This window comes from Mustela nivalis, assembly GCF_964662115.1.
Source record: "Mustela nivalis genome assembly, chromosome: 7".
In the NCBI taxonomy this organism is placed as follows: domain Eukaryota; kingdom Metazoa; phylum Chordata; class Mammalia; order Carnivora; family Mustelidae; genus Mustela; species Mustela nivalis.
The window spans coordinates 51,734,429-51,753,908 of NC_139026.1; the positions used below are offsets into that span (position 1 = coordinate 51,734,429).

The 19,480-nt window shown below is 39.2% G+C and overlaps 1 protein-coding gene across 1 annotated transcript in view; it reads left to right on the plus strand.

The window, feature by feature from the left end:
• The first annotated feature begins 1,686 nt into the window (after nt 1-1,686).
• Nucleotides 1,687-19,480, plus strand: part of A2ML1 (alpha-2-macroglobulin like 1) — a 66,602-nt gene continuing 48,808 nt past the window's right edge. The window contains exons 1-2 of the mRNA XM_082738278.1: nt 1,687-1,709; nt 2,120-2,286. Of these exons, the coding sequence (XP_082594404.1) occupies nt 2,255-2,286 (32 nt within the window). The 5' untranslated portion in view covers nt 1,687-1,709; nt 2,120-2,254. The remainder of the gene's footprint in view (nt 1,710-2,119; nt 2,287-19,480) is intronic.

Sequence of the window (19,480 nt, forward strand, 5' to 3'; positions counted from 1 at the left end):
CATGCATAAAGACCCCTCAGCAGAGACAGAGATTTACTCTTTTTAAGCATGTAGGAAATTTCTCTCCAGTTATTAGGTGACCATTGAGCTGAGGAGGGGTGCCAGTGGTGCGCGCACACACACACATATATAGACTGAATAGAACCAGTCCAGAAAGAGTTATTGAACAAAAACAGTAACTACAACAAGTACCAACAACAACAAACCCTGGGAAGGTGAAAGAATCTGATTTCCAGAGTTGCTTAATTATATTGTTTGAAATACCTCATTTCCTTTTTCTTTCTCTCTCTCTCTCTCTTTTTTTTAATATTATTTATTTGTGAGAGAGAGTGTGTGAGTGCACAGTCAGGGAAGGTGGCATGTAGAAGAAGAAGCACTCTCCCTGCTGAGCAAGGAACCTAATGTGGTGCTCCAACCCAGGACCCTGAGATTATGACCTGAGCTAAAGACTGACATCTAAGAGACTGAGCCACCCAGTTGTGCAGGAAATGTCCTATTTTCAACCAAAAATGAGGACATATGCAAAGAAACAAGAAAGTATGGTCTATACATAGAAGGAAAGAAAACATTCTATAGAAACTCTACCTGAGGAAGAACAAATGATTTACTAGACCAAGACTTTAAACTATCTATTTGAGATATGTGCAAAGAATTAAGAGAAAACTATAAAGAACTAAAATAATGTTTGAGAAGAATGTCTCATCAAATTGAGAATCCCAATAAAAAAAGCATTTTTAAAAAGATTTTACGGGCGCCTAGGTAGCTCAGTGGGTTAAGCCTCTGCCTACGGCTCAGGTCATCATCTCTGGGTCCTGGGATCGAGCCCCACATTGGGCTCTCTGCTTGGCAGGGAGCCTGATCCCCCCCTTCCCGCCTGCCTCTCGGCCTACTCATGATCTCTCTGTCAAATAAATAAATAAAATCTTGAAAAAAGAAAAAGCACATTTTAAAAAAAAGATTTTATTTATTTGAGAAAAAGAGCATGCATGCTTGAGCATGAGCTTGGGGGAGTGGCAGAGGGACAGGTGGAAGCAAACTCCTAACTGAGCAGGGAGCCCCACATGGGGCTCCATCCCACAACACTGATATCACAACATGAGCCAAAGGAAGATGTTTAACCAACTGAGCCACACAGGTACCCCAAAAGGTAAAAAGTATTCAAAAGATCCAGATAAAATTTCTGGAGTTGAAATATAATATATCTGAAACAAAATAAACACTAAAGGAACTCTGAGGAGGAATAATAAAGAATCAGCAAACTTGAGGATAGGCAGTTAAGATTATACAAAATAAAATGGGTGTGATGTGTGTATATATGTATATATGTACATATATACACACACAGTTTTTGCAAACTATAGAAATTAAATTTATTAATCTGAGTTAGAGTGCGATCAGTTAAAATGCTAATCCACAAAGCAACCACTAAGAAAATAAATAAACAATAAGGAAATTAAAACGATGCCATAGAAATACCCATTTAATGGAAAAGAATGCAGTAATGGAAGAACTGAGGAACGAAAAAAATACAAGTGGCAAAATGGGAGACACATATACTCCTTTATCCTTTATTACATTAAATGTAAGCAGATTAAATTCTCAAACACCAGAAATTGACATATGGCTATATAAAAAGAAAAAAGAAATGTGATCCAATTTTTTGGATGAAATGAAATGTCATTTCTTTGAAATGTCATTTCAAAGAAAAAGTAAGTTCACATTAAAAGGATGGTAAAAGATGTGCCATGAAAGAGTAACCAAAAGAGAACTAGAGTACTGTACTAATATCAGATAATATGGATTTTAAGACAAAAATTGTTATGAGGGAAAAAAGGACATAATGACAAAGGTTAGTCTACCAAGAAGAAATAACAATTATATGTGCACTTAATAACAAAAATCCAAAAAGCATGGAACAAAAAAAATGGACAAAATTGAAGATAACAAAAATACCCACCTTTGATAATGGATAGAATGAGGCAGAAGAGCAAAAAGTAAATAGAAGATTTGAACAGCAGTATAAACCAGTTACACCTGATAGACATCTGTTGAATACTTTAGTACCCAATAGCAACAAAAGACATACTTTTTTCTCTAACACAATCAAAACATTTTGCAGGTTAGAACATATGCTATGTGGAAATTAAACAACATCTAAGTAATCAATGGGCCAAAGAAGAAATCACAAGAAAACTGGAAGATAATTTGGGGTGAATAAAAATAAAGATAATATACAGAAAACTTATGGAATACAATGCAAGCAATGGTTAGAAGCAAATGTTTACTGTAAGTACCTACATAAAAAATGAAGAAAAAATGCAAATCATTTACCTGAACTTCCACCTGGAGAACTAAGAAAAGCAAAGTAAATCCCCAACAAGTGAAAGGAAGGAAATAATAAATTCTAGAATAGAAATTAATGAAATAGGGAATACAAAAACAATCAAGAAAATTAAAACAAGACAGAACAATGTTGGTTCTTTAAAATAAACAACAAAATTGGTGGCGCCTGGGTGGCTCAGTGGGTTAAAGCCTCTGCCTTCGGCTCAGGTCATGATCTCGGGGTCCTGGGATCGAGCCCCACATCAGGCTCTCTGCTCAGCAGGGAGCCTACTTCCTCCCCTCTCTCTCTCTGCCTACTTGTGATCTCTGTCAAATAAATCAATCTATAAAATCTTTTTTTTTTAAAGATTTTATTTACTTATTTGACAGACAGATCACAAGTAGGCAGAGAAGCAGGCAGAGAGAGAGGAGGAAGCAGGCTCCCTGCTGAGCAGAGAGCCTGATGTGGGGCTCGATCCCAGGACCCTGAGATCATGACCTGAGCCGAAGGCAGAGGCTTAACCCACTGAGCCACCCAGGCACCCTTTAAATAAATAAAATCTTAAAAAAAAAACAAAAACAAAATTGACAGACCATTAGCCAAACTGACCAAGGTGGGGGTGGGAGTAGTGGAGAGAATACTCATTATTTAAATTTGAATGAAATAGGGAACATTACTTTTGACTTGATTGAAATTAAAAAAGATTATTAGAGATACTATGAACAACTGTATGTCAACAAATTAGATAATCTGGAAAAAAAGACAAATTTCTAGAAAAATAAAAACTATCAAAACTGACTCAAGGTAATACAGAAAATCTGAAATAGATATATAAAAATAAAGACTAAGTAATAAAAAAAATTTTTAAAGATTATTTATTCATTTGAGAGAGAAGGAGAGAGCTAGAGCATGAGCAGGGAGGAGGGGCAGGGGGAAAGGGAGAAGCGGGCTTCCTGCTCCAGCAGATTTCCTGCCAAGCAGGGAGCCATACTCGGGGCTTCATCCCAGGACCCCAAGATCATGACCTGAGCTGAAAGCAGACGCTTAACTGACTGAGCCACCCCGGGGCCCCTAGTAATAAAAATTTTTTAACAAAGAAAAACCTTGGCAAGGGAACTTATTGAAAAATCCTACCAAATGTTTAAAGAACAAACACCAATTTTTCAATGGACTCTTCCAAAAAATAAAAGAGTAAGGAATATTACTCAGCTGAGTATGTGAAGTCAGTATTACCATGATACCAAAACTTGACAAAAACATCACAGATTAATCAAGAAAACTACAGATCAATATCTCTTATGAATATAGATGAAAAAATCCTCACCAAATACTAGCAAAATGAATGCAGCTTTGTATAAAAAGGATTATACGCTATGGCCAAGTGAGATTAATTTAGAAATGCAAAGTTAATTTACCATCCAGAAATCAATTTAAGAATATATCATATCAATAGAATAAAGTCAAAACCACATGAATATCTCAACATGAGTTGCAGAAAAAGTATTTGACAAAATCCAGTACCTTACATGATAAATAAATTAGGACTAGAAGGAAACTCCTTTGACTGGATAAAGGACATCTGGCAAGGTTGAATCAATTCAAAAATCAATTAGTATAATCCATCACATCCATTATATCAAAATATAATATCATTAGGTGCAGAAATGGCATTTGGCAAAATCCAATCCCATTCTTGATTAAAATTTTTAGAAGCATGGGGCACCTGAGTGGCTCATTGGGTTAAAGCTTCTGCCTTTGGCTCAGGTCATGATCCCAGAGTCCTGGGATTGAGCCCCGCATCATCACGTCGACGGGCTCTCTGCTCAGCCAGAAGCCTGCCTCCTCCTCTCTCTCTCTGCCTACTTGTGATCTCTGTCTGTCAAATAAACAAAATCTTTTTTAAAAAAAATTTTAAAGCAAAAAAATAAAATAAAAACAGAAACCCTCCAAACAAGCTAGAAAGAGAGTTTCAAAGTTTCTCAACTTGACAAAGAACATCTACACAAAAAACTCACAGCTAACATCACACTTAACAGTAAGACATTATATGTTTTCCTCCTACACCAGGAACAGGGAAAGTATATACTCTCTTATGTTGCAGGTAACAATAGTTCATTTATTTTTATTCCTGAGCGGACTTCATGTATACTGTCAAGTATTCCCTCTTCTATTTTCTGGAAAAGCTGGTGTAGAATTGCTATCATCCTTCTCTAAATATTTGTAGAATTCACTAGGGAATGCACATGAGCCTAGATTTTTCTTTGTGGGAGGGTTTTTAAATACAAACTTGTTTTCTTTAATGTATATTGGACTAATTACATTATCTATTTTTTCTTGAAAGAGCTTTGTAGTTTGTATCTTCAAAAAATTTCTTTATTTAGCTAAGTTGTCAAATGTGTTGTCATGGGACGCCTGGGTGGCTCAGTTGGTTGGGCAGCTGCCTTCAGCTCAGGTCATGATCCCAGCATCCTGGGATCGAGTCCCACATCGGGCTCCTTGCTCCGCGGGGAGCCTGCTTCTCCCTCTGACTCTGCCTTCCACTCTGTCTGCCTGTGCTCGCTTTCGCTCGCGCTCTCTGACAAATAAATAAATAAAATCTTTAAAAAAAAAAATGTGTTGTCATAACATCATTTATAATATTTCCTCTATCTTTTTAAAAAATATTTTATTTATTTATTGAGAGAGAGTGAGAGAGAGCATGAGAGGAGAGAGGGTCAGAGGGGAAGCAGATTCCCAGCTGAGCAGTGAGTCCAATATGGGACCTGATCCTAGGACTCTGGGATCATGACCTTAGCTGAAGGCAGAACACACTGAACCACCCAGACACAGTCCTCGTTATCTTTTTTTTTTTTTTTTAATTTTTATTTATTTGTCAGAGAGAGAGTGAGTGAGAGCGAGCACAGGCAGACAGAGTGGAAGGAAGAGTCAGAGGGAGAAGCAGGCTCCCCGCAGAGCAAGGAGCCCGATGTGGGACTCGATCCCAGGACGCTGGGATCATGACCTGAGCCGAAGGCAGCTGCTTAACCAACTGAGCCACCCAGGCGTCCCCCTCGTTATCTTTTTGACGCCACTAGAATGTTTGTAGTATTTTGTAGTTGCCTCGTTAGTTAACTTGGCCCAATCTTAAAGCTCCCCAACTGGCAGGGAAGCAAACATACTTAATCAAAATCTCTACTTAGAAAGTTTTCTGGGGCGCCTGAGTGGCTCAGTGGGTTAGGCCTCTGCCTTTGGCTGGGGTCATGATCTCAGGGTCCTGGGATAGAGGCCTGTATCGGGCTCTCTGCTCAGCGGGGAGGCTGCTCCCCCCACCCTCTGCGTGCCTCTCTACCTAATTGTGATCTCTCTCTCTGTCAAATAAATGTTTAAAAAAAAAAAAAAATCGTTTAAAAAAAAAGTGACCAGGGGCGCCTGGGTTGGCTCAGTGGGTTAAAGCCTCTGCCTTCGGCTCAGGTCATGATCCCAGGTGCTGGGATCTAGCCCCGCATTGGGCTCTCTGCACAGCCGGAAGCCTGCTTCCTCCTTTCTCTCTGCCTGCCTCTCTGCCTACTTGTGATCTCTGTCAAATAAATAAATAAATAAAATCTGGAAAAAAAAAAAGTGACCATTTCTTCTAAAAAACAAAAACAAAAAGAAAAAGTAAAAGGTTTTCTCTGTGACAGAGATCACAAGCAGGCAGAGAGGCAGGCAGAGAGAGGAGGAAGCAGTCTCCTTCCTGAGAGAGCTCGATACGGGGCTCCATCGGAGGACCCCGGGACCTGAGCCGAAGGCAGAGGGCCCAACCCACTGAGCTACCCAGGCGCGCTTTTAGCATAGTTTCTTAAAACTTCTTTCACAAAGATTCTGTTACCTCCTTTTAGCCTTCTAGCCCAAAGATAACAATCTCTCCGAAAGGATGCTTCCTAATGTCAGTGCTCATGTGACTGTCAATTTCTGCTCATGCCTTTTAAAATAATTGCTTTGTCCTATTCCAATACCCTTTTTCCCTTGGATGGGTCCCTTGTACTCTGATTCCACCTACTGGTTGGAGCTTGAAATAACAATGGGTTTCACCAACAATCCACTTCCTTTTACTTCTGTGAATATAGGATTTGTCATTAATGGAAATAGGCATCTCTTTTAGGAACTTGGTGACATTCTTTGGATTTTAAACATATTAATCTTTAATGTTATACCTTCAAATTTAAAAAAAATTAAGTTTAAAAAAATTTAAAAATCGCCAAATCTGTCCGCAAAGACCTTTACAAAGCCAGAGGCTATATAGAAGGCATTTTTAGAAGGATGCTCTTGGAATTTTTATAGAATCCTACTATGCCTATTTGTTAGACAGGTTTTTGAAGATAAGTCTCTACTATTAACTTTTCATTTATTGGAGAAGTGGAATAAATTCAAGATAAGTTCCATGCAAACGTCTAATTGATATTTGACAATAGGTCAACGCTAAATTTATAATTAGAACTTTTTTTCTTAGTGGTTGCCCTAAGGATTACCATGAGTATCTTAGTTATAACCATCTAATTTAGATTAATGCCAAGTTAATTTTGAGAGTATTTAAAATTGTTTTTAATGTAGTCTGCCCCCTACCATGCTGTTATTCTTAGAAATCTTTAAACTTATATTTGTAGTTATTGTATTATGCAATTGTCTTTTAAATTAGACAGGGAAGGAAAGCGTTACAAACAAGTAGTACAATTATACTCTATTTTTACACTTATCTACATAGTTTCCCTTACTGGTGCTCTTCATTTTATTCATGAGGCATTAAGGGATGCCTGACTGGGTCAGTTGGTAGAGCATGTGACTCTTGATCTTGGGATTGTGAGTTCAAGCCCCATATTGGGTGTAGAGCTTGTTTAAAAAAAACAAACACCAGGCGGCGCCTGGGTGGCTCAGTGGGTTAAAGCTTCCGCCTTTGGCTTGGGTCATGATCTGAGGGTCCTGGGATGGAGCCCCACCCATATCCTGCTCTCTGCTCAGCGGGGAGCCTGCTTCTTCCTCTCTCTCTCTCTGCCTGCCTCTCTGCCTACTTGTGATCTCTTGTCAAATAAATAAGTAAATTCTTAAAAAAAACAAACAACAACAACAACAACAAAAAAAAAACCAACCATACAAAGGGAGAGCTAAGAGCCTGCTCAGTTTATGATCCCAGGGTCTTGGGATCCAGTTCCACATCAGGCTGCTTGCTCAGCTCCTGCTTTTCCTTCTGCCTGCTCCTCTCCCTGCTTTGCATGCTCCTTCTCTGTCTCTCTCTCTGACAAATAAATTAAAAAAAAAAAAAAAAAAGAGGATTCAAGTTACTGTCTGAAGTCCTTTTACTTCTGCCTGAATGATTCCCTATAGGATTTCTTGTAAGGCATTTCTGTTACTAAGGAAATCTTGAAGTTTTTGTTTATCCATGAATGACTTAATTTCTCCATTTTTGGGAGATGTTTTTGCTGGATCTAGAATTCTTGAATGACAGTTTTTTTTTTCCTTTCAGTAATTTAAATGTATTATCCCTTTTGATCAACATTTCTTTTTTGTTTTTAAAGATTTTTTTTAAGTATCTTTATACTCAACGAGGGGCTCAAACCTATAACGCTGAGATCAAGAATTGCTCACTCTAGGGCTGAGCCTGCCAGGCACTTCTGATCTCTGTGTGTTCTGAGCAATCAGCTATTAATCTTATGGGAGATTTCTTATTCATGATGAGTTGTTCTCTCTTACTACTTTCAAGACTCTCTCCTCTTTTCATAGTTTGTATGCATCTGGGTGTTGATCTCTTTCAGTTTATTAACTTGGAGTTCATTGCACTTAGTTGTGTAGATTAATGTTTTTCTAATCAAATTTGGGGAATTTGGGGCAATTATTTCTTCAAATACTATTTTCTGCTCCTTTCCCTCTCACCACTTCAGTTACGAGTATATTGTCATGCTTGATGGTCTCCAAGTCTCTAAGGCTCTGTTTATTTTCCTTCATTCTTTTTCTGTTCCTAATGCTGGATAATCTCAATTGACATATTTTTAAAGTCACTGATTTATTTTTTTTCCTCACAGCCTGCTCAAATTTGATGTTGAACCCCTCTAGTGAATTTTTCATTTCAGTTATTTTATTTTCCAACCCCAGAATTCCTATTTGATTCCATTTTATTTTAATAAAGATGTTATTTATTTATTTATTTGCAGGTACGAGAGAGAGAGAGAGAGAGAGAGAGAGAGAACAGAAGTGGGAGGGTGGCAGAGCGAGACGGAGAAGCAGACCCCCTGTTAAGCTGGAAGCCTGATGCAGGGCTCTATCTCAGGAGCCCAAGATCATGACCTAAGCTGAAGGCAGAAACTTAACTGACTGAGCCACCCAGGTGCCCCTCTATTTGGTTCCATTTAAAATGGCTATCTCTTGGGGTTCCTTTTTGGCTCAGTTGGTTAAGTGTCTGCCTTCAGCTCGGGTTCTGGTCCTAGAGTCCTGAGATGGAATCCTGTATGAGGCTCCTTGCTCAGCAGGGAACCTGCTTCTCTGCCTCTGCCCCCTGCTTGTGCTCTCTCTCATATAAATAGATAAATAAATAAATCCTTTTAAATAAATAAATAATAAAATAAAATTGCTGTCTCTTTATTAATAGTCTCTATTTAGTAAAACATTGTTCTCATATTTTTTTGCTTTTTTAGACATTGTTTTCTTTAGTTATTTAAACCTAATTAAAATAACTCTAATTTAAAGTCTTTGTCTAGTAAGTTCAGGGACTTTGGGGATTATTTCTGCTGAGTTTTTTTTTTTTTTTTCCCTGTGTATAGGTCAAACTTTTTTGCTTCTAATAATTTTTTGTTGAAAAGTGAACATTTCAAGGGCACCTGGATGGCTCAGTGGGTTAAGCCTTTGCCTTCGACTCAGGTCATGATCTCAGCATCCTGAGATCGAGCGCTGCATAGGACTCTCTGCTCAGCGGGGAGCCTGCTTCTCCCTCTCTCTCTGCCTGCCTCTCTGCCTATTTGTGATCTCTCTCTGTCAAATAAATAAATAAAATCTTAACAAAAAAAAGACAACAGCATTTAAAATAATAAAATGTGGCATCTCTAGAAATCAGTTTCTTCTGCCTCCTCTGGATTTATTATTGTTACTCCTTTTTTATAGTTGTTCTTTGTTTGTCCAGTGACTTCTGAACTAATTCCATAAAATTTTCAACATCCCTATGAATATCTCATTCCTCAGCATTTCTTTTTAAGCATTTTGGTTAGTCTATTATTTATGCCATCATCTTAGGCAGCTATAATGTTAAAACATTCAACAAAAGCTCTCCTCTATTTCCCTGAGGTATTTAGCAGTGGGCAAGTTTGTGTGAGATTGGATAAAGAAAGGACTTTCCAGTAGTCTTCCAGGGACCCATTGGCAGACAGGTCAAATAATGACATTTTGGGGGGAATGAGATTCTTTCCATATCCCCCTCCCCCATTATTAGAAGTGTAGGCAGCTTGCTTTCTTTCTTTCTTTCTTTCTTCCTTTCTTTCTTCTTGTTAAAGGTTTTATTTATTTATTTGACAGATCGAGAGAGAGAGAGAGAGATCACAATTAGGCAGAGAGGCAGGCAGAGAGAGAGAGAGGGGGAAGCAGGCTCCCCACCCAGCAGAGAGCCTGATGCGGGGCTCAATCCCAGGACCCTGAGTCCATGACCTGAGCCAAAGGCAGAGGCTTAATCTAGTGAGCCACCCAGGTACCCCGAGGCTGTTATTTTTCAAGGTTACTATGGAACTGGAAAGTGGGGGGTGGGACTAAGGAAAGAAGATGCCATAAAGCTCACTGCTCTTACCAAGATTCAGCTGTTTTTCTTAAATAAATATTCTCTGGACTGCTGCAAACCTTTGGTTGATTTCCAGGGTCCTAAAATTGATCCTGACAATTTTGCTATGATTTTTTGTTGTTGTTGCTTTTAAAAATCCTTACTGCATGAGTTTTGCTGAAATCACCCCAATTAGACCTTTTTGCTCTCATTTAAAAAATTAATTCAGGGGGACCTGAGTGGTTCAGTTGGTTAAGCATTTGACTCTTGATTGCGGCTCAGGTCATGATCTCAGGGTCATGAGATCCAAGCCCAGCATGGAGCCTGCTTAAGATTCTCTCTCTTTCCCTCTCCCCTTGCCCCTTCCCCCTTGCTAAAAGATGAGTTAATAATTTTTAAAATAAGAGTTCATTCATATTTATTAAATGCCTGCCACAGACAGACACTATTGTAAGTGGACTGAGGCTATAGCATCATGGTTCAGTTGCTGTCTGAGTTTGGGTGTGGTTGGGTGGCAACTTCTTTTGCCCTGATGCATTCATATTTGAACTTTGATATGCCGTATAGTTTACTCAAATAGATTTGAAGAAGAAATAGTGAAACCTATAATTAGTAGAGAAGGGTGGGGAAGACACAGAGGCAAGCAAGGAGTGGTCCTAACTTCAACTGGATCATCCCTTCCTTTTCCCCAAATTATAACTTGATCTGCTTAGCTGCTGATTCTCCAGCAGTGGAGTCTCAAGTCTGCAGTCCTGAAGTGGGATGGACAGGCCCCTGTCTTCTGGCCTCTCCTGGAATGAGAACAGAAAGCTGGTTTTCTGATAGTCAAGGTATCTTATAAGAGATTACTGAATAAGGTGTGCCAGTAGCTTTTTGGAGAACAAAGTATTCAAAGAGAATGTTAGCAGGTGAAAGACCAAAGATTATTTGTGAAAAAGTAGAAATAATCTGGACTTAAAAAAGTAACACCAGGGAGTAGAATAGTATGGACAAAATATAAGATAGGTAGATAGATATTATACACACACACACACACACACACACACATATTTTTTAAGATTTTATTCATTTTTTTGAAGACAGCAAGAGAGATAACAGAGGGAGAAGGAGACTCGCCACTGAGCAGAGCCTGATTTGGGCCTCAAACCCATGACCACAAGATCATGACCTGAGCCAAAGGCAGATGCTTAACCAACACCAACTGGTGTCCACATAAAATATATTTTTAAAGGGATCAAGAAAGCTGGAATAATATAAATAAAGAAGAATTCCAAGCACACAAGAACAATTTTTTTTTCCTTAGCTGTATTAATGAGTGCTTATTACTAGTAAGCTTTTGGTATAGATGAATTGGACATTTATGAGTGTCCCTGAATAACTATTATATACATTATATAACTAAATATATTTAACCTAGCTATGCCTAAGATAATATGTAGCATAAGGTAGCAAACTGTTAGGATAAGATGATAACAATAGGATAATATATAATTTATATAATTGTTATTCCAGAAACACTTTTATTATTTACAATAAAGTTCCCCCCTTCTAGGTGATATATTATGATGTTTATTCAAGCTAAAACCTTCAAGTCAGGCTTCTGATATCCATGACAAAACTAAGTAGGCTAAGTCTTTACAGAATAACTATTAACGTGGCTGTTTCCTCTGTATGTGTTTGTGATGTGCCAGCAATGGGATTTTATGCAGTTTTGGAAATTATTAAACCCCAGACATTTTCCCCTACCAAATTCCAGGCAGGTTATCAAACTGATAACTGCATTAGATAGATTTTTTAAAAATATTTTTTTATTTATTTGTCAGAGAGAGAGACAGAGGGAGAGAGAGCCAACACAGGCAGACAGAATGGCAGGCAGAGGCAGAGGCAGAAGCAGACTGACTCCCTGCCGAGCAAGGAGCCCAATGTGGGACTGGATCCCAGGACGCTGGGATCATGACCTGAGCCCAAGGCAGCTGCTTAACCAACTGAGCCACCCAGGCCTCCCTAGATAGATTTTTTTAAAAAGATTTTATTTATTCATTTATTTGAGAGAGAGAGAGAGAAAGCACAAGCGGTGAGGAGGGAAAGAGGGAGGGGAGCCCAATGTGGGGCTTGATCCCAGGACCCCAGGGTCATGACCTGAGCTGAAGGCAGACAGCACAAACTGAGCCACCCAGATGCCCCCATTAAATAGATTTTAAAATGGATCAGAAGAGATAAAAATATTTGACTAAAAGGGTAGTAAAAAGAAGTAAGCAACTAATGGAAGGTCAGCTAGCCTCCCACAGAGGAGGGGCTGGTATTACTGGGTGATTCTCCTTATACAGAAAGCAGAAACAGGGTGATGGGACAGAGAAATGGGACAGAAACAGAGGGACAAGACCGGCCAAAATCAAGCTTGTATCATGTTCTTATCGGCTGCCAATATTACGGGCAAACCACATTCTTGGGGGCCTCAGGGAGTTCGTGCTCTGGAGCTTATTTCAAAAGCAGTTTGATTCAAATTTAGAGCTGACACTGAAAGGCTTCCTGATTCTAACTCAAAATATTTATTAGTTAGATCATTAAGTATAGTGGATAGGAAATTATTTGGACTAAAGTAGTGTAAATATAATACTTAACTAGTGAAGCATGCTTGAAGTTTCTCCCCTGCCACCAGCTTTATTGAGATATAATCCACAAATAACATTATGTTAGTGTAAGGCATACAATGTGATGATTTGATATGTGTATGTCACATCCATCTTATTGAAAATGGCAAGGAGACAAACCATAAGTGACTCTTAATCTCACAAAACAAACTGAGGGGTGCTGGGGGGAGGGGGTTTGGGAGAAGGGGGTGGTATTATGGACATTGGGGAGGGTATGTGTTTTGGTGAGTGCTGTGAAGTGTGTAAACCTGGTGATTCACAGACCTGTACCCCTGGGGATAAAAATATATGTTTATAAAAAATAAAAAATTATATTAAAAAAAAAATAAAAAAAATAAAAAATAAAAAAAAAAGAAAATGGCAAGGGATGCCTGGGTGGCTCAGTTGGTTGGATAACTGCCTTCGGCTCAGGTCATGATCCTGGAGTCCCGGGATCGAGTCCCGCATCCGGCTCCCAGCTCCACGGGGAGTCTGCTTCTCTCTCGACCTTCTCTTCGCTCATGCTCTCTCTCACTGTCTCTCTCTCAAATAAATAAATAAAATCTTTAGAAAAAGAAAATGGCAAGATCTCATCCTTTCTTTATGGCTATGTGTGTATATGTGTATGTATACACATACCACATCTTTTTATCCATTCACTTGTTTATCAGTGAATTCTTAGGTTGCTTCCGTATCTTAGCTACTATAAATAATGCTTCAATAAACATAGAGGTGCATATATTTTCTTGAATTAGTGCTTTGTTTTCTTTGGGTAAATAACCAATAGTAGGATTACTGGATCATATGATAGTTCTTTTTTTTTTTTTAAGATTTTATTTATTTATTTGACAGAGAGAGATCACAAGTAGGCAGAGAGAGAGAGGAGGAAGCAGGCTCCCCACTGAGCAGAGAGCCCGATGCGGGACTCGATCCCAGGACCCTGAGATCATGACCCGAGCTGAAGGCAGCGGCTTAACCCACTGAGCCACCCAGGCGCCCCATATGGTAGTTCTATTTTTAACTTTTTGAGGAACTTCATACTGCTTTCCACCAGGGCTCTACCAATTTACATTCCTATCAACAGTGTGGGAGGTTTCCCTTTTCTTTACATCCTTACCAACACTTACTATTTCTTGTGTTTTTGATTGTAGCCATTCGGCAGGTGTGAGATACATCATTGTGCTTTTGATTTGCATTTCCCTGATGACTAGTGATGTTGAGCAAAATTTCAGGTACCTGTTGGTCTTTTGTATGTCTTCTTTGGAAAAATGTCTATTTTAGATCTTTGTGCATTTTATTTTTTTTAAAAGATTTTATTTATTTATTTGACAGAGAGAGAGAGATCACAAACAGAGGGAGGAGAGGGAGAAGAAGGGTCCCTACTGAGCAGGGAGCCTGATGCAGGACTTGATCCCAGGACTCCAGGACAGACACTTAACATACTTGGCCATCCAGGTGCCCCTCTTCTAGCCCATTTAAAACTGGATTATTTGCCTTTTTAAATTTTTATTTTTATTTTAACTTTTATTTAGTTATTTGACAGAGAGAGAGAGAGAGAGCGCATAAGCTGGCAGAGTAGCAGGCAGAGGGAAAGGGAGAAGCAGGCTCCCTGCTGAGCAAAGAGCCTGATTCAGGGCTTGATCCTAGGATCCTAGGATCATGACCTGAGCTGAAGGCTTAATCAACTGAGCTACCCAGGCACCCCATTTGCTTTTTTTTTTTTTTTTTTTAAACTATCGAGTTGTATAAGTTCCTTATGTATTTTGGATAGATAGATGGTTTGCAAATATTTTCTCTCATTCAATACATTGCTTTTTCATTTTGTTGATAATTTCTTTTGCTGTGCAGAAACTTTTTCATGTGATGTACTTGCTTATTTTTGTTTTTGTTGCTTGTGCTTTGGGTGTCATATCCAAAAGTCATTGCTGGGGTGCCTGGGTGGCTCTAAAGCAGCCATCTCTTCATTTTGGCCCAGGTCATGATCTCAGGGTCATGAGATCAAGCCCTGTGTCAGGCTCCACGTTCATTAGGGAGTCTGCTTGAGATTTTCTTCCTCTCCCTCTGCCCTTTCCCCCTGCTTGTGCTACTTCTCTCTCAAATAAATAAGTAAAATATCTTTTTATAAATAAAGTATTTTTTAAAGATTTATTTATTTTAGAGAGGGAGAGGGAGAAGCAGACCCTCTACTGAGCAGGAACCCCCTCCCCCCCACTCCCTGCCCAATGTGGGGCTCAATCCTAAGACCCTGAGATTGTGAGCTGAGCTGAAGGCAGACACTTCACCAACTAAGCCACCCAGGGGCCTCATTGCCAAAACCAGCATCAAGTAGCTTTTTTCTTACGTTTTCTTCTAATAATTTTATCATTTCAGCTCTTACATTTATTTAAGTCCTTAATCCATTTTAAGTTAATTTTTTGAGATAGGGATCTCTGGCTATGGCTTTGTACTCGTCTCTCATTTGGGACAAATTTCTCTGTTTTCTTATCTTATCTAAGTCTCTGTGCCTGTTTCTGTATGCTCAGAAAGTCAGTTACGTCTCCTGTTCTTAAGGGTAATGGCTTAATGAAGAAGAGGTCCTGTAGTGCCCTGCAGTATAGCATACCCTTGTTCCCCAGGGACTGGTGCTTCTGGAAATCTCTCTAACATGTGCAGCATGTGCTTTGCTGATGTGTCCTGGCTCCTTTATTCTTCAGGCTGGTTGTCTGCAGAGGCTGTCTTTACCTGTTTTGGTCAGTGTTTGGTCCCTGGCCAGAATGTGGCTTGTTTTAACTAGGTGTGCTCTAGTTTGCTTGTGAAGTGAGGCCTGTTGCTGCTGCCATAGACACTGAGGCCTTGCAAAACTCCTGGGTTTGGAGATGTGGTGCTGTCAGGGTTGGAGCCAGTCTTCTAGGGGAGGGGGCCATTGTGCTGGGACTGAGGGGGCAGTGTGTTACTGGAAAGGGCGTTCTTCAGAGTGCAGGGAACAGGGCTTGGTGTAAGCTTTCTCATTCTCAAAATTGCTTTGGCTATTTGGGGACTTTTGTGGTTTCATATGAATTTCAATGTTTATTTTTCTATTTCTGTGAGGAAAAAAACACATTGGAATTTTGATTGGGATTGCATTGAGTCTATAAATGACTTTGGATAGTATGGACATTTTAACAATATTAGTTCTTCTCACCCATAACCTTGAGATATCTTTTTACTACTTTGTGTCTTCTTCATTTTTTCTCATTAATGTCTTATAGTTTCCACATGTACAGCTCTCTCACCTCTTCAGTTAAATTTATTCCTAAGTATTTTATTGATCTGAATGCTATTGTAAATGGGAATTTATTTTTTTTAAGATTTTTTTTAAATTTACTGGACATACAGAGACATCACAAGTAGGCAGAGAGGCAGGCAGAGAGAGAGGGGGAAGCAGGCTCCCTGCTGAGGGGCTTGATCCCAGAACCCTGGGTTCATGACCTGAACCAATGGCAGAGGCTTTAACCCACTGAGCCACCCAGGTGCCCTTCAAATGGGATTGTTAAAAGCTTCTTTTTCAGATAGTTTGTGTTTGAAGTGTCTATATAGCAAGACTGGTGCTATCACCAGTTAAAAGCTACCTGACACTTACTCTTCATAGTCACTTCAGGGAGAGACAGATAGAAAGGAAAGGGGTAATATAAGATAGAAACATATATTAAAAGACAAGTAATAAAAATTTTTTAATAAAAAATAATAAATACAAGTAGTTATTAATAATAGAAAATGGAATATAATTTAGGGTATTTCAAAATTTCATGTTTTATGTTCCTCCAAATTGGTATTCATTTTTTTATTAACTTTCTGTAGACTATGAATATAGAGTATAATAAAATTGATTATTTAAGATTTATTTGATGTAGACTAAAATTGAAATTGGACATACTGGTTTTCCCTTGTATCCGTATCAACCAGAACCTTCAGAGGCAACCACAAAGTGTTCTGTACCTAAAAAAGAGAGCACCTGGGTGGCTCAGTGGGTTAAAGCCTCTGCCTTCGGCTCAGGTCATGGTCCCAGGGTCCTGGGATCAAGCCCCACATCAGCAGGGAACCTGCTTCCTCCTCTCTCTGCCTGCCTCTCTGCCTACTTGTAATCTCTGTCTGTGAAATAAATAAGTAAATAAAATATTTTTAAAAAATTAGGAAAAAAAAGAGAACTTTGCTGTGTACATGTGTGTGTATGTTTGTTGTGGGAATGAGAGAAACACATAGGAATTATTTTAAACTGTAGAAGCAAGTTTCCTAGTATATTTCTAACAAGACTCTGATGGATATTTATGGACAATCTAATCATGATCTCACCAGCACTTATCAGTGTTGACTGATGGATTGAAAGCTTCCTGGGTGCCAGGTACTATATTAAATGTGGAGATAAAACAGTTAGCAAATAGAGTCCTCAGGAGTTATATAGTCTATGCCTACCAGAGAGGCTTCCAAATGAATGTAGATGTGAATCTTATATCCTGGGCCTTCAGATGCTAACTAACTATTTCACAGTGTGGATTAAATTTAACATTCACTGTTTTACTTACATGTTACTATTTATATGGGTATATATTAAAGAAAATTACAGAAAATAAAACACAGAGGCAGCCCCTCATATTTTTTGAATAACTCTCCTTTCCCATCAAGGGAGAGTTCATGTGGATTCATTCCACAGAGAGCTCAGGAGTGTTGGCATCTTATTTCTTCTACCCCATACAGTTACCATTTTCACTTGATTCCAGGTAGCAGAGCACCAAACTACATTGCTAATGATAAGTTCAGAGAAGTTCTGGGAAAAACTGACTGCAAGAGAAGGAGAACAACGAGGGAAAGGTAGACAGTTTCATGACCTTTTCCTATTGGACATTGGTGTGGGAAGTGCAGAGGAGAGTTGGCATTCTGAACCTTTATGATCAGAACTTTGCTCTAAACTCCAGGCAGTCTTTCTGAGTAACTAGCATTATAGCAGCTATTCTCAAAGTATGTTCCCTGGCCCAGGAACATCAGCGTCATCTGAGAACTTGTTCAAAAGGCAAATTCTCAGGCCCCACCTTAGACCAAGGAGTAAAAAACTCTGGGACAGGGGCCCAACAAAAGGTATTTCAATAAACATTTTGTCATGTCTCTCTTATTAATAAATCAATTGAGGCGAAAGATAGATTCTTTGGGACGCTTGGCCGCCTCAGTTTGGTAGAGTGTGTGACTCTTAATCTCAGTGTTGTGAGTTCAAGCCCCACCTTGGGTGTGGAGCCTACTTAAGGAAAAAAAAAAAAAAGATGAATCCTTCTTCCTAGTGTGGAAAGTAAGCTACAAGAAAGAACAATTAATTAATGGTGCCACTAATCATAAAATCATACCCAACAGAAGCTTCAAACAGAGAGGGAACATTGAAAGAGTGTGGAGAGTCAGAACAGAGGAAATGAATTTGGAGATAATTAAGAGATGGATAAGATGTGGGATGATCTTTGCCCTTTGCTCCTTATTTATGCATTCATCCTGAGTAACTAGGCTAGAAGGAAGGATTAGGATAAACTCTGCCTCTCACAGAATAGGTTGGGAAAGAGGAACGTAAGTAAAGAGTGACAAGACAAGATGACTAGTGCTGTGGTCAAACTCACTAGGAACCCAAGTTTTGGGACATAGGAAAAAGACAAAGTTCTCTCTGGAGCAGTGAAGAATATGAAGTAAGGTAGAAACGTCTTATGGAAATGTCAGCTAAATTTGGAAGGATGATGAGAGATTCTCCAGGTAGAGAAGGAGAAAAGGCAATCTGGGCAAAGGGAATGACATGGACAAAAGCTACATGTATGAAGTCCTTTCCTGTCTGCTTTGCGGTGTCTCTTTGTGCCTTCTGCTGATCATGTGAAACCCTCGGTGTAGCCAAACAAAAGAAAAACATCTCTCTACAGATCTTTCTCTCTCTTTCTAAGATTTTATTTATTTATTTGACAGAAAGAGAGCAGGAGAGCACAGACATGGGGAATAGCAGAGGAAGAGGGAGAAGCAGCTCCCTACCGAGCAGGGACCCCCCGCCCCCGCCAAATCCAGGGCTCTATTCCAGGACCCTGGGATCATGACCTGAGAAGAAGGTGGCTCGCTTAACCAGCTGAGCCACCCAGATGCCCCCAGATCTTCCTCTTTTTAATGAAAGTTGCAAGTTTTTAAATTTAGGAAATACTGAAACACAAATTTACTTTTATTATTTTTTCACAACCTGCAGATCTTTTATTATTATTATTTAAAAATTTTTGAAGATAGTTTATTTATTTATTTATTTTTAAGTAGGCTCTGTGCCCAACATGGGACTCAAACTCATGACCCCAAGATCAAGAGTCACATGCTCCACCAACTGAGCCAGCCAGCTGCCTCTATTTTAATTTTCAATGATGGTAAAAAATACATAAAGTAAAATTTACCCTCTTAATCAATTTTAAGTGTATAGTTCAGGACTGTTAACCACATTCACATTGTTGTGTAGCAAGTATGCAAATCTTGCTTATATCATTCTTCAAATTGCTAATTGCCGGAAAGTTGCTAACTCTGAGAAAGCCTGTTCCACCATTGTTTTTAATAATACTAAAGCTAACATTTGGGGTGCCTGGGTGGCTCAGTAAGTTAAGTGTCTGCCTTCGGCTCAGGTCATGACCCCAGAGTCCCGGGATCAAGTCTCGCATTGGGCTCCCTGGTTGGCAGGGAGTCTGCTTCTCCCTCTGCCCCTCCCCCACTCATTCTCTCTCTCTCTCTCTCTCTCTCTCTCTCTCTCAAATAAATAAGTAAAATCTTAAAAAA